Genomic DNA, 19,916 nt, shown 5'->3' on the forward strand with positions numbered 1-19,916 from the left:
GCTTGAAGTCATCGTGCTCTCGGCTTTTAAAACACCAGATGTCGGTAAAATAGCATGAATTGGTACTTACTGTGACGGCAACCATTACTAAGACTTGTGAAAATGTAGCAATTGCAGTGACAACATACTAATTGCACAGCGTAGGCTACCTAGAAATTCCTCTATTTCTATATCTTTAATATCTGATGCAAACCATGAGGGCAAAAGGACACACTGGAAGTGTATAATCAAGGTGAGCTTCAGTTTTCTTGTTCACAATGCAGTGGATTTTGAAATTATATTGCCCAAAATAGAATATCAATTTAAATTTTTTTTAACGTTTTTTAATTTTCAGAACGATATTGTAGATAGTGGTGTGTGTGTCTATTTATACTGAAAAAGATGATCAAATATTTAGACACTTCATATACAGGTCCTTCTAAAAAAATTAGCATATTGTGATAAAGTTCATTATTTTCCATAATGTAATGATAAAAATTAAACTTTCATATATTTTAGATTCATTGCACACCAACTGAAATATTTCAGGTCTTTTATTGTTTTAATACTGATGATTTTGGCATACAGCTCATGAAAACCCAAAATTCTCAAGAAGTCTAAAAAAATTAGCATATCATGAAAAGGGTCTCTAAACGAGCTATTAACCTAATCATCTGAATCAACTAATTAACTCTAAACACCTGCAAAAGATTCCTGAGGCTTTTAAAAACTCCCAGCCTGTTTCATTACTCAAAACCGCAATCATGGGTAAGACTGCCGACCTGATTGCTGTCCAGAAGGCCATCATTGACACCCTCAAGCAAAAGGGTAAGACACAGAAAGAAATTTTTTAACAAATAGGCTGTTCCCAGAGTGCTGTATCAAGGCACCTCAGTGGGAAGTCTGTGGGAAGGAAAAAGTGTGGCAAAAAACGCTGCACAACGAGAAGAGGTGACTGGACCCTGGGGAAGATTGTGGAGAAGGACCGATTCCAGACCTTGGGGGACCTGCGGAAGCAGTGGACTGAGTCTGGAGTAGAAACATCCAGAGCCACCGTGCACAGGCGTGTGCAGGAAATGGGCTACAGGTGCCGCATTCCCCAGGTCAAGCCACTTTTGAACCAGAAACAGCGGCAGAAGCGCCTGACCTGGGCTACAGAGAAGCAGCACTGGACTGTTGCTCAGTTTTGCATGTCATTCGGAAATCAAGGTGCCAGAGTCTGGAGGAAGACTGGGAAGAAGGAAATGCCAAAATGCCTGAAGTCCAGTGTCAAGTACCCACAGTCAGTGATGGTCTGGGGTGCCATGTCAGCTGCTGGTGTTGGTGCACTGTGTTTTATCAAGGGCAGGGTCAATGCAGCTAGCTATCAGGAGATTTTGGAGCACTTCATGCTTCCATCTGCTGAAAAGCTTTATGGAGATGAAGATTTCATTTTTCAGCACGACCTGCCCTGACCTGGCACCTGCTCACAGTGCCAAAACCACTGGTAAATGGTTTACTGACCATGGTATTACTGTGCTCAATTGGCCTGCCAACTCTCCTGACCTGAACCCCATAGAGAATCTGTGGGATATTGTGAAGAGAAAGTTGAGAGACGCAAGACCCAACACTCTGGATGAGCTTAAAGGAGAACTCCGGCGCAAAATGAACCTTTGGTCTAATTACACATTGTTACCTAGTCAACCGTTATCTGAGATTTGTTTTCATGATTATCGAATGTAAATAGTTTTATCTCTAAAAACAGTTTAGCCTATAAAGCTAGTATAACGCTAGTATATTGGGCATGGAGTAATGACAAATAAAAATCGCTTGTTAATACCACTAACAAGGCTCAAAATAGCCCCACACTAGCACGGTAGCATAATGAGGGTCCCTACCTTCAAACCGAAGCATTGAGAACTTTGTCAGTGTCCAGACAGTTAAATAAGAAGATATTTTATACATACAGTCAACTTCGCGTATACAGGCAAAAGCCATCGTAGATCAACTTGTAGAGACTGTTTTTCAAAGAACGCCAATCCAAGTGCGCTGGTGAGATGTGAACAAGCTATAAGTTGTGATAAGGTGAGTGCGAACAGCAGGCTTGGATCGGAGTTCGTAGATCGACTGGTAGAGACTGTTTTTCAAAGATGGCTTCTGCCTTTATACGCGAAGTTGACTGTATGTATAAAATATCTTCTTATGAAACTGTCTGGACACTGACAAAGTTCTCAATGCTTCGGTTTGAAGGTAGGGACCCTCATTATGCTACCGTGCTAGTGTGGGGCTATTATGAGCCTTGTTAGTGGTATTAACAAGCGATTTTTATTTGTCATTACTCAATGCCCAATATATTAGCGTTATACTAGCTTTATAGGCTAAACTGTTTTTAGAGATAAAACTATTTACATTCGATAATCATGAAAACAAATCTCAGATAACGGTTGACTAGGTAACAATGTGTAATTAGACCAAAGGTTCATTTTGCGCCGGAGTTCTCCTTTAAGGCCGCTATCGAAGCATCCTGGGCCTCCATAGTCTCGCGTAGCCAGACCTTCAGACTGACGGCTGAAGGTCTGGAACTCATAGCAGCTTTCTTTGGCCAAGGCCCGCCCATAAGGCCGTTTGACCGACATGTCAAACAACCAATTACAGTTCGTTTCGTTCAGCCTCACGTTTCGGTGCGTGGAAATGTCCCCACAACAACAGACCGGCGTGCAACAAGTCAGTCAGCATAGAAAATCAAAGGAGAAGAAAACTTCAAGAGTCTATGCTGTGAACCTCGCATACTTTTGAGAATCCTACGTTTAGCTGATCTTGATAAATGCTCATTGTCACTCATGTAAACACAACAGTTTTTCTTCCACAATCACACGTCTGCGCTTTGTTTCCCGGCGGACCGAAAATAAACGCGACACTCGCGCCCCCTGGAAATCCGATAAAATTCAACCAATCAGATGACGACTTCGACATTCCTGAAGTGTTTCCAGTTAAGTGTACCATATGCATCAGACGTTTAGCCAACGTTCCGTGGGCGTGACGTCTGAGGCTGAGACTAGGGCCTCCATAACACCTCAGCAGTGCCACAGGCTGATTGCCTCCATGCCACGCCGCATTGAAGCAGTCATTTCTGCAAAAGGATTCCCGACCAAGTATTGACTATTGAGTGCATAACTGAACATAATTATTTGAAGGTTGACTTTTTTTTTTGGATTAAAAACACTTCTTTTATTGGTCGGATGAAATATGCAAATTTTTTGAGACAGGAATTTTGGGTTTTCATGAGCTGTATGCCAAAATCATCAGTATTAAAACAATAAAAGACCTGAAATATTTCAGTTGGTGTGCAATGAATCTAAAATATATGAAAGTTTAATTTTTATCATTACATTATGGAAAATAATGAACTTTATCACAATATGCTAATTTTTTGAGAAGGACCTGTATATGGGAAACTTGACTTTTCTGCCCTTTTTGTTTGCTATTGTAGGTTTTGATTTCAATTTACATAAGCATCGACAGTCTGTGATGCTCTAAGGATCGCTATAGCCTACAGGTGTACTTTTTTAAACAAGTGATTAAAAATGGCAGGCTCGTGGAGAATTTGTCTTGAAAAATTCAGAGTGTGGGCTACTTCATACTTAAAGAAAACCACTTGGTGATCTCAGTTCTCAAAATGTTTCCTGTTCCTGTTGTCTGTCTTAACACAGTCAACTAGTCTAGCGTTGTGTATTTAATTTGCAATGCCTAAAAGACAATTTCACTGAACAAATGAAAGCTACCCTGAGCGTAGGCAACGAAACATTTGTTATCACTAGATCACACACTTGTATGAAGTGCCAGCAAACCCCGCAAATTGTCTAATCTCGGAAGAGAGAACTACTTGTTTACAAACAAAAAAAAGACGTACTTTTCTCACAGAAACACTCACATGACAACAATGACTATTGTCAGACAGCAGGGTTTTTTTTTTCTGGTGGGATGTTGCGCGAGAGAAACAGAGGCGCGATTCACCTCCAGTCTACTGTGGCGATAACGCGCGAGTAACCAAATAAGGACATAAAATAGAGACGGCTCTCAAAACATCATTAGCTGCCTATCTAGAAAGAGTTATTAGGCATCATAGGCACGTTCCGATTGAGAGCAACTGCTCGCGCCTATGATGCGGTCTATGTAGGTTGCTCTAGTTTTTGAGATACGGACAGGATTTCCAACGAAAGGATGTTACGTGACGTGAGTGACTTAAAACTATGTTCTCGTTAATTTCTGTGACTCAAATATTACAGAAATAGGGGGAGCATGGCTGTGTGAGTGTGACGACAAAAAAGTGCAACGTGCTGGTGCTCATGTCTCACTCAGCTTAAAACCCACGAGCTCGAGAGCGTTTCATCACACACCAGCAAATACCTGATCGACGCACGAGCTCTGCAAGCATAAACGTAAATATTATTATTTTACATTATCCTTACATAGAAATATAACATACTATATGTAGCATTGTAATGATCTTTTATTACAATATTGACTAAAATATTGCTTCATATCTACACGTTATTTAAAATGTTAAAAACGTTTAATTGTTGCCTTAAATCTTTATTAAAATAACCCTGAAGTGAAGTATATTATACTTTTTTGTTCACATACAGATTTATTATTGATGAAGAAAGTAGAGAAACGTGTTAGTTGAAATGACAGAGATTGCTGTGACAAGTTAAAGGGAATGATGTTGTTTTTACAATTATGAAAAAAGTTTTATTAATATAATTATAAAATAAAATATAATACTGTGTTTGTATGAAATATATGATGTGTAAATGCAGCTATAACTTCTTGTGCATAACAAGCAGATCAAATGTCTTTAATCAAGGAACTGCATGAAGCTGTTATAAACTAAAGCAAGATTGATTTTATTCACTTGTAGAATGTTTAAAATGTCAGAGTAGGAATGTCACTGAAACTGTGTTAACCCATAAAACCACATTTGATCGATATAGAGAGGGACGATCTTGAGCTGACAGAGATGCCTCTTATATTTGACTTCCACATTTACATTGCACAATGCTGATGCTCAACTGTCATCTCAACTCAGCAGACATCCGTTGTAGGAAATCTACTTTTTTTTTGTGGTGGTTGTTTATGAAAACATAAAAGGTTTCATTCCTTTGCATTACTGAAAACGATTCTTTGTATTCTTTTTTTCCACCACACTAGAGACCTTTTTCAAATACGGATTTGTGTTTATCCATTTAAGTTTGGTTTCGCTGCAAGAAGAGGAAGAACAGACAACCTCCGTCTCAGTTGCATACTGGCTTTCGCAACAAAGAGCAGAATGGAGAAGATGAAAGACAGTAAGGTAGAGGGTTTTTTTCTGTCAGTGTCATTATGTACAGAACAAGTTGTGATGTTTAGTTTTCTTCTTTATGATTGATAAGAAAAGGTTTTACTATCACAATGACCCTTATGAAATCTATCTTTTTTTAACCAGTTTTCAATACATCCCTTGTAAAAGAAGTGTGCTTAATTGTTTTGCACTTAACTTCAAATCTTAAAAGTAAAAAAAAAGTTCTTGCAGATAACATTAATGAACTAAATGGCCACTTAAGTGTACTTAAAGAGAGAACACTTTCAGAACACTTTATTTTACAGTGCCCTTGTTACATGTTACATGTAGTTACTATAGTAATAACTTTAAATTATGCATAATTACATGCAACTAAGTCTAAACCAAACCTCATCCTAACCGTAATAATTAATTAATATTACTCAGTATTTAAAAGTATAGACTGTAACAATAAGGACATCTTAATAAAGTGTAACCTACTGTTTCTTAACACACTTAAGTAGTATTTTTAATAATTATGTTTAAATAATCTTTTGTCATGCTTTCAAAAAGTACATTTATTATTTTAGTTTACAAATCAGCACACTTTAACCGTATTTCAAAGACAATAGAAGTACTTATGACATATAAAGATACTTAAGTCCCTCTTAAGTGGGTCAGAAAAGCCCTCTTAAAGGTGCTCTAAGCGATGTCATGTGTTTTTTAGGCCAAAACATTTTTTGTCACATACAGCAAACATCTCCTCACTATCCGCTGGCTGCCTGTCCCCTGAACACACTGTAAAGAAACGCGATCTCTGTAGACAGCCCATGCTTCACAAACAGCACCAAAAACAAACTGCAGCGACCCGCTCCCCAAAACATAACAAACTGTTCCAGCCAATGACCGACAAGAAGGGTTTGGGGGTGTGGTTTGGGGGGTTAGTGTGCGGATGAGGAGGAGGGAGGGTCTAGCTAGCCTCCGTTTTGTTTGACAATAGTTCGAACGTCAACAAGAAGTGACGTCACCCAGGATCGCTTAGAGAACCTTTAAGTTCTGCTTATTGCATGTAATATAAATTTAAACTATAATACATTTTCATCTAATTGCATCTATGCAACATTGAAGTATATTCTTATTTCCTAAAATATATTTTTTTTAAATATGCTTTAAGTATACTTCTTTTTTACAAGAGATTACATGCAGAAACTATGGTCTTTTATGTAATATTAACATCATCTGCTTATTATATGGCAATTTTGTAGTTCCTAGATGTGTTTAGGCTATTATTTTTCATAATATGTGCCATAGTTTGTAGTATAGATAGATACCTCAATTCTAACCATGGTAATGGGAAGCCACCCATGTGGTTCCTTTGGTGTTACATATTCACAGACACAATAAACTGTGCTTACCATGCAATAACTGTAGTAAATGTTCAGGGGATGACAATGGGCATCTGGGTTTGAAATGTAATGTGTTTTTATTGTAGATATACTGTAGCTTGTTTTAATTGCCAGTAGCCTGTGATTTATATACTTATTGTGTAATGTTTGTGTGTCCTGTCAGTTTTAGCGATAGCTATTCTTTTATATGTCTGTTCAGGCTATTAGTGTTCAATTGATTTGATTTGTCACCTAAATAAATATGACGTGTAGCTGTAGTGAGACATTTTTTGGCCTGCTTTGTCTTTGGAGGCTGTTTGGACCAAATCTCAACTGACTCTGATCCTAGTTCTAATCAAGGGAATCATCCTGGAATGTATGAGCCAATCTTGGATTTATTTCTTAGTTGGAATAACCGATAGGATTGCAGCATGTGAATTAAGAAACCGAGATGTGCAAAGCAGAACGATAAGGAGAAATGACTGTTCAGAGCAGGGTTTAGATGGCATGTTCAAACTTGAGCATAATATGAACAACATTCTGACTGGTTCTTACTTGTTTTGGAATGGACAGACAGAATGGAAATTCCCAATCCGAGTGTGCAATTTTGCATCCACTGGAGGTTATTACAAATCTATTAAGTGGGTCACTGAATGTGTTGATTTAATTAATAAGTGTGTTATGGAGGGGGTTCATGGTGGGATGTGGGGGTGCAAATGTGATCTGGTCTATCCTGATCAATAGAGATGAAAGATGATGGATCGCCCTTTAGCTCTGGCTCCTTACAGATCACATGATGACACCCATTTCCTTGTTCACTCCTCCAGGAATCTGCCGCTGTTTGTGTGTGCATGTTTGGGTCTGTTTAAGTCTGTATCATCACATCAGACTGCAGAAGTTCCTGTGCATGGGTTTTTTGTAACAGACATTTGCCAAATATTGCATGCAGTAGTGAGAAAGTTAATCACTCCACTACAGATTACCATTTACTTCATGAAAAACGACATTACAAATTACTTAGTAATAATAGTTAGTAATTTTAAGTTACTCTCTAAAAGGCCCTACAAACCTATAAAAATACAAATGTCACCCAATTGAACAGGCCATCAGATTATTGTTCTTTCTGACCCATTATTTGCTGCTGTACGGAAGTAACGCAGCTCACAATTAGGTTGCTATTACTACTTTTAATTTGACATAAGAGGGAGGAACAGACGTCAACTATAGAGAAGCTATAGAGTTTGAGAACCACGGTTAGGAAAGAAAATGACACATTGGGACATATTCCAGTTATGTCAACTGATTTATGCAACTTTGTTGTTCCACTTTCATACATACCCTGGGAAATTACTGAAATTACTATTATGTAATATATGGTTATAAGAATTTGTGTGCCATTCAGAATTGAATTGAGAATGATATTTAGATTTCTTCCTCTTGAATTGAGGTAGCAAACAGGATGCCGAATCGCATTGTGAATTTGACTGTATATTACTATTTCATAGCTGTAATTTTTTTTAAGATATGTCAGTGCAAGTTGCTTTCCGTTAAAACAGCTCAAACATGCATGTTAGTCTGTGTCATGAAAAAACAGAAGGAGACTGTATAAACATTTTAATAATTTATTGATAATGTTTTCTGTGTTTTTGTTTTTCACAATCTGAGAATATTTATTTTCCAGTTAAATTGGTTCATTTAAAAGTAGATATATCAAGCTTTATATATATATATATATAAATATATATATTATCATGTCTGTGAGGCAAGTATACACTGAGTTTTGGTTAGTTTTGTGTCTTGACTGAGACCAAGATGGCAGAAAGCGCATCCTAATTGTTTTTATTATTTTACACAAGCACAACGTTTTGTTGTTATTGTGAGTTTACAGAAATAAAAGTAAACCCTTTAAAGTTTGCATTTTTCTATTCTGTATGACCAAAAAATGACGGAGTATTTTAAGTTAAATGCAAGTCATGGCACCGGCGCCTGTATGTCATGCAGTAAACGCACTCTAGTCTCCACACAAACACTTATACGCCTAATAATAGGGCACATTTGTCTAGGTTAACATTAGAGCGAGTGGACTTGTTAAGTTTCTGCTACTTACATGTTTTAAGTGATAAGCCATATTTGATGTCGATGAATGATAGGCAAATGTTTGAATTTCCTGCCATTAACGATTGGTCCATCACAGATTGTGTGATTTCGCCACATCCTGTGGAGGGGTTTGTAGCCTACACATATATACTGAGAATAAACAAAAGAAACATACAGATATGGTTGTCCATACAATCAAATAATTAATCTCATGGTTTCCAATCAGTCTTTAGAAAGCAGAATAAAACAGTAATATTGTTAAATTTTGTATGTTTTCATTTGTATATATTTTATTTAATATATTAAATAATTTATTATTATTATTATATTTTCTCTGAGCCCTTTTCTGAACATTGAAGAGAAACAAAACTCTACTAAATGAAATATTATAATAGTATGTGTATTCCTTCTTTTTGTTCAGGGGAAGAAGGTGACATGCTATCTGCTGCTCTGCGTGTCCACGGCCGTCATCGGCTCGTTGCAGTTCGGCTTCAACACAGGAGTCATCAACGCACCCGATGACGTAAATGTTTCAATAAATGAGTAGCATTTTAGACTTAAAAAAAACAACGCTTCATCACTTACTTCTGTCTGTCTCTCTGTCGATGATCAGAAAGTGAAGAACTTCATCAGAAACGTGTCTCTGGTGCGCACTGGAGAGCCCATGGATGAATCCACACTCACAACAGTGTGGAGTGTCGCAGTTTCCATTTTCAATGCTGGCGGCATGATCGGATCTCTTAGTGTTGGCGCTCTGGTTGACAAGCTGGGGAGGTGAGAAAAGAGTGACCAAATTCAAAATCACACAATTTATTTGGACATAAAACAAATATAAAAGATCCTCTTGTTTCATCTCCAAAATTCTCTTTACAGACGGAAATCAATGCTGCTGTCCAACATCCTTGCTCTGATTGGTGGAGGCCTGATGGGTTTATCCAGCATGTTCACCTCCCATGAGTTGCTGATATTGGGCCGTCTGGTGATTGGTGTGTTCTGTGGTATGTGTACAGGACTGACACCCATGTATGTGGGTGAAATTTCTCCAACGGCACTGCGAGGGGCTTTTGGCACCCTTCACCAGCTCGGGGTGGTCATCGGCATCCTGGTTGCACAGGTTAGATTTTCCTATGGATAAATGTAAATAAGAGATTAAAGGGATCCCTCAAAAATGAAGATTAAACTAACCCATAAGGGTTTGAAATTAACACCCGCCAAATGCGGGTAAAATCAACTGTGGTGGGTAATGGGATCACTAGCCAATTTGACGGGTTACTTATTATGTTTACTTACTTTGCTGGGGAAGTTCATGTAAGCCAAATCTCTGCAGATTTAGCGCAAATACTCAACTCGTGAGTCATCGTGATATATTAATTACAGCATATTGCGCAGAATCTGTTACTTGAACATATACATCCCTACGCAACACATAACGGTGTGCTTGTTCATTTGCATTGAAGCAATAGCGACGATTAAAAAGCATTTGGTTAACAGAAAAGACATTGTTATTTTCCAACATCCTACAGTTTTTAATGTTCTTTGTACTGTTTTGATCTGTCCACCTAAAATACATTTTTGGTAATGAGGTTGAAAGAGGAAGGCTGGAGGATTTTATATATATATAAAAGATTTGACATAGTTAATCTGGTTTATTTTTATTTTTAATAATCTTTGCTATATAGAAGGTCTGAATGGCTGGCAACTTAAAAAAGTTGTAGCATAATTGGCTGGTGAATGAAAAAGTTAATTTCAAACCCTTTTCTTTTTTTCATGCAACTATAATGACACCAAAGCTTCCAAGCTGAAAAAAGATTTAAAAGCACCATACGAGTATAGTACAATTAGTCTATACAACTTGTGTGCTAGTATAGTCCTCTGAAGTCATATGATAGCCATGTGCAAGGGACAGGTAGAAATTGAAGACATTATTCCCTAAAAATCATATTCCCAAAATCAAGATATTTTCAATGAGCTCATTCACATCACAAAACTGGTCTGAATGATTTGTTCATGAATTGAACTGGTTCAGTTCACAAGTTCACTGACTCATTCACTAATTTCAGTTAATAATAACAAATTACTATCCTTTTCTCATAAAATGATATTGCATGGCTTCAGAAGATAATTTGGATCATTTTTATGATGGTTTTGGGTCCTTTTTGAAAGTTGAAAGCTTCAGTGCTTCCTTATTCGTTGTATTTTATGGAAAGTTTTCAGAATTGATCCTTTTATATTCTACAGAAGAAAGGAAGTCGTCTGGTTTTGTAACATACTGATTATACACTTAAAAATTCAATTGCAAATAGTTATAAATGGGTCATCTTTGTGGATTTTATGGTAGATTTTAGGTCTGGAGTCATTGCTAGGGTCTCAGTCTTTGTGGCCGTTGTTGCTGGCTCTGACGACGCTGCCTGCAGTGGTACAGAGTGTTATGCTGATCTTCTGCCCAGAGAGCCCTCGATACCTGCTGATCAGTCTCAACCAGGAGGATGAGGCACGCCAAGGTGAGACTGCTCAGGAGGACTAAAAAAAAAGTCTTTAGAAGCATCACATTTGGATCTAGAAAGAGATCTAAGAGACATGCGCAACACACCATTTAGCACTGCCTGAGCAATGTATTTACTCTTCCATACTGACTATGTTGATCTTTCTCTCTTCTGCTCTCAGTGCTGACACTTCTTCGTGGGCATTCAGATGTGGAGGATGACATTCGTGAGATGAAGGAAGAGGCCATGAAGATGTCTATGGAGAAGAAGGTTTCTATTCCAGAGCTGTTCCGTAACTCCGCCTACAGACAGCCCATTATTATCGCCATAATCCTGCAGCTGTCCCAGCAACTGTCCGGCATCAACGCTGTGAGTCTCCACACTTCCCCCATCAGTTACATAAAAAGTTTACATAATGATCTTTGATTAGCACATGACATCCTGTTAAACATCTTTATAGCCAGCAGTGCCTTGTTTTCCCAGGTATAAAATACATCTACAGTATAAAACAATATAAAATATATATACTATATATACCTTGTGAATAAAGTATATATATATATATATATATATATAAATAATGTCCATATTAATTTGAGTTGATTTGCTCATTGGCAAATTTTATTTTTCAGTCAATGGAATTTTTTTCTTGTTTTAAGCATAAACCTAAAAACTTTTTATGCTTACAACAAGAAAAACTATTTGCCAATGAGAAGTAAAATAAAGTTAACATTCTCTTTAACAAGTCATACACGAATGTATCTTGTTTTAATAATGTTCAGATATTTATTTTACTCGAAAACAAGACAGAAATACTGATTAATGAGTGTTTGTTTGAAGTGTTTGTCACTTTGTAAGAAATCCTTCCATATTTTCCCCTTGTCAACTCCCAGTATTGACATGAACTGTTCTAAATGTTAAACTGCTGCATTTCTGTACATTTTCCAGGTAATTTATTACTCAACAGAGATCTTCAGAAGAGCAGGTATCACTGGGCCAGTCTTTGCCACCATTGGAATGGGTGCAGTCAACACCATCTTCACTGTCATCTCTGTGAGTTTACACAGCTGAGCAAATATACTCACATAAACAAACATTTGAAAAGAACTGTACTGTAGGTAAACAGTTGTCAAGTTTATTTCACCACCCTTGAATTTAAAATGTCATGCCCTTATATCCGTTCAAATACTTTTGTGAGGGTGTCCTAAAGAACAGTGTGTTGATGTTCCCACTGCTTTGCTCAACAGCTCTTCCTGGTGGAAAGGGCAGGGAGAAGAACACTTCATATGATCGGACTGGCTGGAATGACTGTCTGTGTTCTGCTCATGACTATTTCTCTTAAACTTGTGGTGAGTTTTGATATACAATATATAATTAAATATATATGATCATTAAATGGGCCTACATGATAAACTACTGATCTTCAGAAGTGAATGGGATGGATTTAACAAGGGATTCGTTCATTTAAATATTAGAGAATAGAGACATAACATTTTTATTCATTTTTAAATTCATTCTCTTTTCTGATCTATTGAAGCCTGAAGTTGTTATACTTGATCAGAATGGCACTGCTATCTTCGAATCTGCATCTGAAGGGGTCAGTGTGTGATCTTACTAATGAACGCCAACTTATATTTATGTGAGATTTCATTCACTGAAGTGTACCATTGCTCTTTTTTTTCTCTCTACAAATGATTCAATTTCTGGCTAGCAGGGAATTTCACCAATCAGCATTCTGGCCATTCTGGCAGTTTTCGGATTTGTGGCCAGTTTTGAGATGGGACCAGGACCGATCCCATGGTTCATAGTGGCAGAGTTATTTTCTCAGGGTCCACGTCCGGCAGCCATTGCTGTGGCGGGATGCTGCAACTGGACCGCCAGCTTAATTGTCGGACTGTCTTTCCTACCACTATTGGTGAGAACCTTGTCACAGAATTCAGCTGTATCACATTTTGTATGGACACAAGAGCTAAACACATTATTATGACCATGCTTCCTTTCTAGAAACTGTGCGGCCCGTATGTGTTTATCATATTCCTCATCCTCCTCATCATCTTCTTCGTGTTTACGTACTTCCGGGTTCCCGAGACCAAAGGCCGGACGTTTGAGGACATTTCCAGTGGATTTTCCAATGCCGCAGGCTCCAATGCTGCCAGCTACACGTCTCCAGAGGGTGCCATTTCTCTGCCAGTGTCCCCGTCATCAGAGAAGTTTCAGATGACTGAGCTGACTGGACAGGAGAAAAGTGGAACAAACCTATAGAGAAACCATGATCTACACACTAAATGGACTCCTACAGCGGACAATAGAGAACAGATGCAGCTAAATAATGGGCATTATTACAAAGGAAATAGCTAGTACGATGGTGTTGAAAGCCTTTTTATAATTGGCAATTATAAAGTCATTATGAGGAAATAAGTGTTACATGTGGTTGCAGCTGCCTTTTGCTACATTGAATGTTTAGTCAGATATAGAGTTGTTGCATTTTTAAGATAACTTATGTGTGAGCACTAAGCACTTGTCCATAATCATGTGGAATATTAAACTTATTACTATGACTTATATTTAAATAGTTATTTAACAAATTTCTCATATTGCCCAAAGACTTAAATCAGACTGAATTTACGCACTAATCAGACTCACTGATAGCCTTTTAATACTTGTGCTGTTGTGGCTACTATTCAGGTCATGAGCATCTGGTCTTTTGTGCAAAGTAGTTCACATGTTCAGTGTCAAAATTCTGATTATTGATTAGTGACCTAGAGACAGAATCTAAAAAAGAATCATCAGTGTTTAAATGGTGTTATTCATCCCTAAAGTATTTCTCATGACGGTTGTCTGACTGAATGAACACTACGGACACAGGATCATATGAAAGTTAATCATGACAGCCCAGCAATCACAAGAACACGTTTATTGTTTAACATGGACCTATGTGCATCTCATATTTTCAGTTTTTAGTTAGACCCCTTTGTGGGGTAGTTAGGACTCTTTACTGTAAGTATTGCTCAACTGTGTAAATATATATATTGGTTTGTTTACATTTATTACTGCATTTTGTTGCACTCTGACTGCATGATTGAGATTTCGGGATTTTTTTCTGGATTTTTACCAATATGTACCAACGGTTTTTTTTGTTTTGTTTTTGTGAGTGTGTTTTATATATATTTATATATTTTATTATATTTATAGCTTATTAAATATAATTAATTTTGTTACCAAATTGTGATGTTTTTACATTGTTTTAACTTTGCTTCAAGCACAATGTCCTAAAAATGAGTATATTTAATACATTGAGCACTTGGAAGCATATTTTGTGAGATTGACCAGATCATTCCCGCATGATTTGATTTGACTTGCATTTGTGACTGTTTGCATCACAGGAACTCTGTACATATATTTTTTAGATGACTGTCATGTGTCATAACATGCATCCCTGTCATGAGACGTTGTATTATCCAGAAAAGTCACATATCAATTTCTTTATTTGTAAGTCAATCATGATGATAGTTTACTGTAATCTAATAATAGCGTCTTATTTATGTGAGGCTATTCAAATGCGTTTTAGAACCCTATGTAAAAGCTTTGTTCAAAATTAACTAAATATAAATAATGAGTAAATAAATAATCCTATTTTTGTTTTTAAATAAATCAATCCTTTTTCCAAAACATGTTTTTGTCCCTAATTCACTAAGTGACGTGACGTAAAGGCCAAGTATGGCAAACATGGAATTTGTCCTATGCATTTATCCCATCCAAGTTAGTGCACATTAGGAGCAGTGAGTAAGTTAGTGAACACACACACACCCACACCCAGAGCAGCGAGCAGCCAGCCATTCACCTCGGCGCCCGGGGAGCGAACACACCTGAACAAGTTTAGTGAGCCAAACTCAGTGGCCCAAGGCTGGATTTGAGGAACCATTGATGTGTGGGACCGGGAGTGGCATGGGTAACTTTGTCACAACGAGCAAGAAAGGTGACATGAAGCACGTTAAATCTCAAAACTTCGTGGAATCTCAGGTTAAAAAACTATGACAGAGGAGATGATCTGAGCGCGACAGAGCTCGTAATAAAACGAGAATCAACATTGGCTTGCCTTGCTGAGGGATTTGAAATGTTGTAAAACTGCGACGCGGAGATGGCGGTTAAAAACTGCATACATTTTGAGGAAGAACATTGTTTTGGTTGTGCTTCGGCTCTGTGTGACTGCGGATGGATATGGTAACATACTGCTCATAAAACATTCACTAGCCTACTAACTAGTTCAGCTTACCTGAAGACGGACCCGTCCCATACAGAGTTGTGAAGATATTTCATGGTTGTGTAGTGCTATGCTGGGTATTATTTTCAAAGAAGTACCTATAGCTTCAGGGTATGGGTCCGGGATCTCCCAGTCACGTGACCCCTAGCCGCGTGTCAGCCATTTTGACGGAATACATCCATCGGCACCTTCTTAGGCCCAATCCCAAATGGCACACTTCATGTGCACTTTCGGTCTTGTGGACTTACAATGGCTGCCGCGTGCGCGTGTCCGTTAAGTCCATGAGACCGCAGTGTGTCCCATTTGTCATTTTTAGATCTCAGAAGGGTGCTCGCGAGCGCCCCCTCTACGGTCAATTTGCGCCCTTAATGCGCACTTTTGCCGAGCCCGCGCTGATGCGGACTCCACAGCAGACTTCTTCCCGACATTCAAAGCGGCGTTACGTCGCGAAAGTGCGGACTCAGAGGAAGACCGCGAGTGCTTAGGGTTCCATTTGGGACAGGGCCTAATACTGTCTATGATCGGCACTCAGCTAAGCTGAACTATAGTAGGTTAGTGAGTAGTGAATGTTTTATGAGCACTGAGCAGTAACTTACGTTACCATATACATTCTCCAATATGCAGTTTTTAACCGCTAGTTACATATAGCCTACCTTAAACACTTTAATTAGACGTAAAAAATTAAAATCTTGAATATGTGGTTGTGACATGTCGTCATATTTAATTTAATTTAATTTCACTTCGCCTGCTCATCCAGTCCTTGGAAGGTAAACGAATTTGGATTTCATTGAAGGACAAGCTCGCGCCCGAGACTCGAGCTTCAAGCTAACTCCAGTCCCGACTACGGTCAATTATAATAAAAGGATAAGATAGGGGCGAAGAGGAACAGCGGAATGACTGTCAGAAAGGCAGGTGGCTGTAATATGCGCTTGTCGTGTGATAATTGACAGGACGGAATGATATTTCACAACAGGCTGTTATGAAAGCCCATTTTCGCCACATAAAAAAACGTGTTTTTCCTAAATAATAAATGTCATTAAAAAGTAATATTTATAAGAAGAAAAGTTGGAAATTAAAATAAAAAGTCGAAATTATGAATTAGTAGATTAATCTTTTACTTTTTCTCATTATTATTCCTAGGCTATATAGCCTAATGTATTTTTATGTATTTCTTGTCATATGACTTAGTATGTCTTAGCATGTCATAATTACGACATTATGTCATAATTGTGACCTTTTTATGCCATAATTATGATTTACCAAAGCAAAATTCCATAGTGTGTCCAGTGCACCACCAATCTTCTGCAGTCACTATGTGTCCACCAGAAGGCGCTGTTTTAAAAGAGTTAATTATACAACACTAGTATTCAGGAATACAACAGCCTCTATGTGCCCGTCTATATTGAAGAACCTTTGTACGTATATATATGTGCGTGTGTGTGTATGGAAAATGAGAAGCGACCAAGGCCAAAAGAAAGTATTCAAAATATGTATTTTTTTTCCAGGGAAAAATGCAGCAGTTGAAAGAAGAGAAGAAAAGAAAACACACAGGCAGGTTTCCAAGCTTCTTTTACTGAGTGATGCATATTTCCAATCTGGCTCGGCGTGCCCGATCAGCATGCCAAACCAGAGCCTTCACCAAATGTGACTGTGAAAGCGCCTGTCTCCTGCGTGTCTAGACACTTTTTCTGCGAACTAGCCCAACTCGTTTTAGGCTTTCCATCACAGTGAGTAGCTAAAGTCAGTTTACCGGTCCCTTCATCTCTCTCTCTCTCTCTCTCCTTGTTCTTTGCTCAGTGACTTCTCAGTCATAATCATCATCATACATAAATACTCCTCCCTGCTCCCCCACCCCCGCTCTTTCTCTCCTCTCTTTAATCTGAGATAAAAACGAGTAGACAGACTCCTCCTCCCTTCTCTCTCTCTCTCTCTCTCTCTCTCTCTCTCTCTCTCTCTCTCTCTCTCTCTCTCTCTCTCTCTCTCTCTCTCTCTCTCTCTCTCTCTCTCTCTCTCTCTCTCTCTCTCTCTCTCCTCCTGTCTCCCTCTCCTGTGTTCTTCCCCTCTGGACTCTTCTTGTGTGTTGCTCTGATGGAAATGTGGAGGATCTTTCTGTCTGTCTCTCTTGTGGTCCAGCACAGTTCAGCTGAAGAAGGTATGAAACTTCCTTTGCTCCCCCTGGTGCTCTCAGACCCCCATGTGTGTGTGCGTTTTGGGGGCTCCTACTGTCCGGTCCGGTTCAGAGTGTGTGTCAACATGTGTATGAGTCTCTGAATGAGTTTGTAGGTCTGTTTGCGGTTCGAACAGTTTACTTTCATTAACATCTGCACATGTGATCGCTTTGGTGCATGTGTTAGTGTCAGTCTGAGGCTGAAGATCTGAACAGACCCTTGTACTGTATAATGAGTCGCTGTTTATGAGTTACTGTGAATTGAAGAGCTCTCTGTGGATCCTGCCAAGCTGCGTTTATGCTTAACAAAAGGGTGTAGAATAGAGCCAGCGGAGGGGTGAATAATTTGTTGTGTAACCTTTGTCTCTCTCTCTGACCCATGCAACCCCCCCTTCTCAACTCTCTGCCCCCTTTCTTTCTGATATTATAACTGTTATAAGCTCTCTCTTTCCCCAGCCCGTTCAACCCTGTGATAATACAGACACCCACTCACTCAATTCACTTCACAGTATATCTCTTTTTCTTTCTTTCTCTCTGTCTCATTTTTCTATTGGCTAAATGGTGGTTTCAGTCAATGCGTTGCAGACATGAGCCGTTTAAATATGGATTGATGAAGTTGGCATCTCATAGTGAGCTCTTGTGAAAAAGCTCTCAGTGACTCATTTTGTGTGTGTGTGCGTGTAAGGTATTTGGAATGCCAGAGTCTGTTATGAACATGCTTTTTCACAGAAGCTTATTTACCAGGTTTTTTTTTTTTCTAACTTATCTGAATCTGTTATTGTGCTTTGCATCTCTGCTCATATTAAAAAACGATATGAGACTGTATTCATTGTATAAAAAAAGTCAAAGGAACTATATCTACCTGATCTGACTGTCAAAAATTACTTTTTTGGTGAAACCAAGGAACATTGCTAAAATCGCGTTGCCCCAGGACTTTTGGTGATTATGAGCCCCTTTTCTCTCAGGTTCAATTGGTAGACTACCCTGCATAGTACTATATAGTCTTTTAGTGGGACACACACACACACACACACACACCCCTTCTACACAGGTAGTCAGGTTGATTCTATCTAGTTTCACTTGCATAATCACTGTTACCAATTGTTGTTAATAAATAAATTATAGTTTCAAAGTACTTTATTGGTATGATTTTTATACAATATTGCCAAGACATCAGTGCACTGCACGCACACAAAAAAGCAGTGACAAAAAAATAAAAATAAAAATAATAAAAAAATAATAATAATAAGGTGCCAGTTATGGTAGGTAGGAACTAGGAAGGTAAATAAATAACACTTTTATTCAGCAAGGTGATGAACATTTTATGTATAATGTTCAACACTGATAATAAATGTTTCTTGAGCAACAGATCAGCATATTAGAATGATTTCTGAAGGATCATGCAGAATTTATTGAAAACTACTTATTTTAAATTGCAATACATTTCATAATATATATATATATATATATATATATTTTTAAAAAAAATCAAATTAATGTTTTTATTAAAAGCATTATCTTCCATTAAAAAGAATTTTATAAAAGAAATATCTTCCAAAAGGAAGATATCTTACCAAATTGCACTAATTCTATATTAACCATAACACAGACTCATAACTCTAATGATTCTAGGTCGTTCCCTCAAGGCCATAACTCTAAACTAATTCAGCAAACCCCCTTTACCTGCTCTCCTATAGCCAAATTCTATACCTTTCATCACATTTAACTAGTCCACAGCCATTCCCTCAGGCCCATAACTCTGAACCAATGCAGTTGTACCTGCTGTCCTAGAGCAAAGGCCTGTACCCTTCATCACCTTTAATTAACTCAACAGCCATTCACATAGATGCTTCCTGTCTATTCACATAGAGTCCCCTGCTTTCAAGATCTCCGGAAGGCTTTTGTTGGTCTACTAGCGGCAATAATCACATCAGACACCGACGCTCTAAACATATATATTTAGCCTTTTGTAATTAAAAAAAATATTATAATAATAAAGTCACTGGCCATTGGCCAATACATATAGTGACACCTAGTGGTGTGAATGCAACATCAACAGCAGTTATCAGTTACTGATGCCATTGTAAGGCTGTTTGTAGTCAGCAATCATTAATTTATTTTGTAAGCAAAAGTGTCAGGTAACAAGGGGGTACCAAGATAAACCAGGGAGTATTTAGCTGATCATGTGATCTTAAAATTGTGGTTTTATAAGGCCCCCATAAGGTGACCTGCCCCATGTACAATA

At 38.1% G+C, this 19,916-nt stretch overlaps 2 protein-coding genes across 3 annotated transcripts in view; both read left to right on the forward strand.

The window, feature by feature from the left end:
• The first annotated feature begins 4,288 nt into the window (after positions 1-4,288).
• On the forward strand, positions 4,289-14,076 carry slc2a3b (solute carrier family 2 member 3b). Its single transcript, XM_056269952.1, has 12 exons — positions 4,289-4,397; positions 5,170-5,311; positions 9,182-9,283; positions 9,374-9,534; positions 9,634-9,874; positions 11,099-11,261; positions 11,425-11,612; positions 12,192-12,296; positions 12,491-12,592; positions 12,781-12,840; positions 12,958-13,158; positions 13,248-14,076. The coding sequence occupies exons 2-12, from the start codon at positions 5,288-5,290 to the stop codon at positions 13,503-13,505; spliced, it is 1,605 nt and encodes a 534-aa protein (XP_056125927.1). The 5' UTR covers positions 4,289-4,397; positions 5,170-5,287; the 3' UTR covers positions 13,506-14,076.
• Positions 14,077-17,516: 3,440 nt separating this feature from the next.
• Positions 17,517-19,916, forward strand: part of ephb6 (eph receptor B6) — a 61,650-nt gene continuing 59,250 nt past the window's right edge. For both annotated transcript variants that reach the window (XM_056269943.1, XM_056269944.1), the window contains exon 1: positions 17,517-17,656. In XM_056269943.1, coding sequence (XP_056125918.1) covers positions 17,593-17,656 — 64 coding nt within the window. In that variant the 5' untranslated portion in view covers positions 17,517-17,592. The remainder of the gene's footprint in view (positions 17,657-19,916) is intronic.

The sequence above is a fragment of the Rhinichthys klamathensis genome, unplaced genomic scaffold, assembly GCF_029890125.1.
Source record: "Rhinichthys klamathensis goyatoka isolate OS25496 unplaced genomic scaffold, OSU_Roscu_1.1 h1tg000295l_1, whole genome shotgun sequence".
Taxonomy (NCBI): Eukaryota; Metazoa; Chordata; class Actinopteri; order Cypriniformes; family Leuciscidae; genus Rhinichthys; species Rhinichthys klamathensis.

Bases quoted from the DNA above. Each gene is read 5' to 3' on its own strand.
- slc2a3b (XM_056269952.1), top strand. From the start codon at position 5,288: ATGGAGAAGATGAAAGACAGTAAG. The intron at 9,875-11,098 runs GTTAGATTTTCC...ATTTTATGGTAG, and splicing joins TCGGCATCCTGGTTGCACAG to ATTTTAGGTCTGGAGTCATT. The intron at 12,593-12,780 runs GTGAGTTTTGAT...GATCTATTGAAG, and splicing joins CTATTTCTCTTAAACTTGTG to CCTGAAGTTGTTATACTTGA.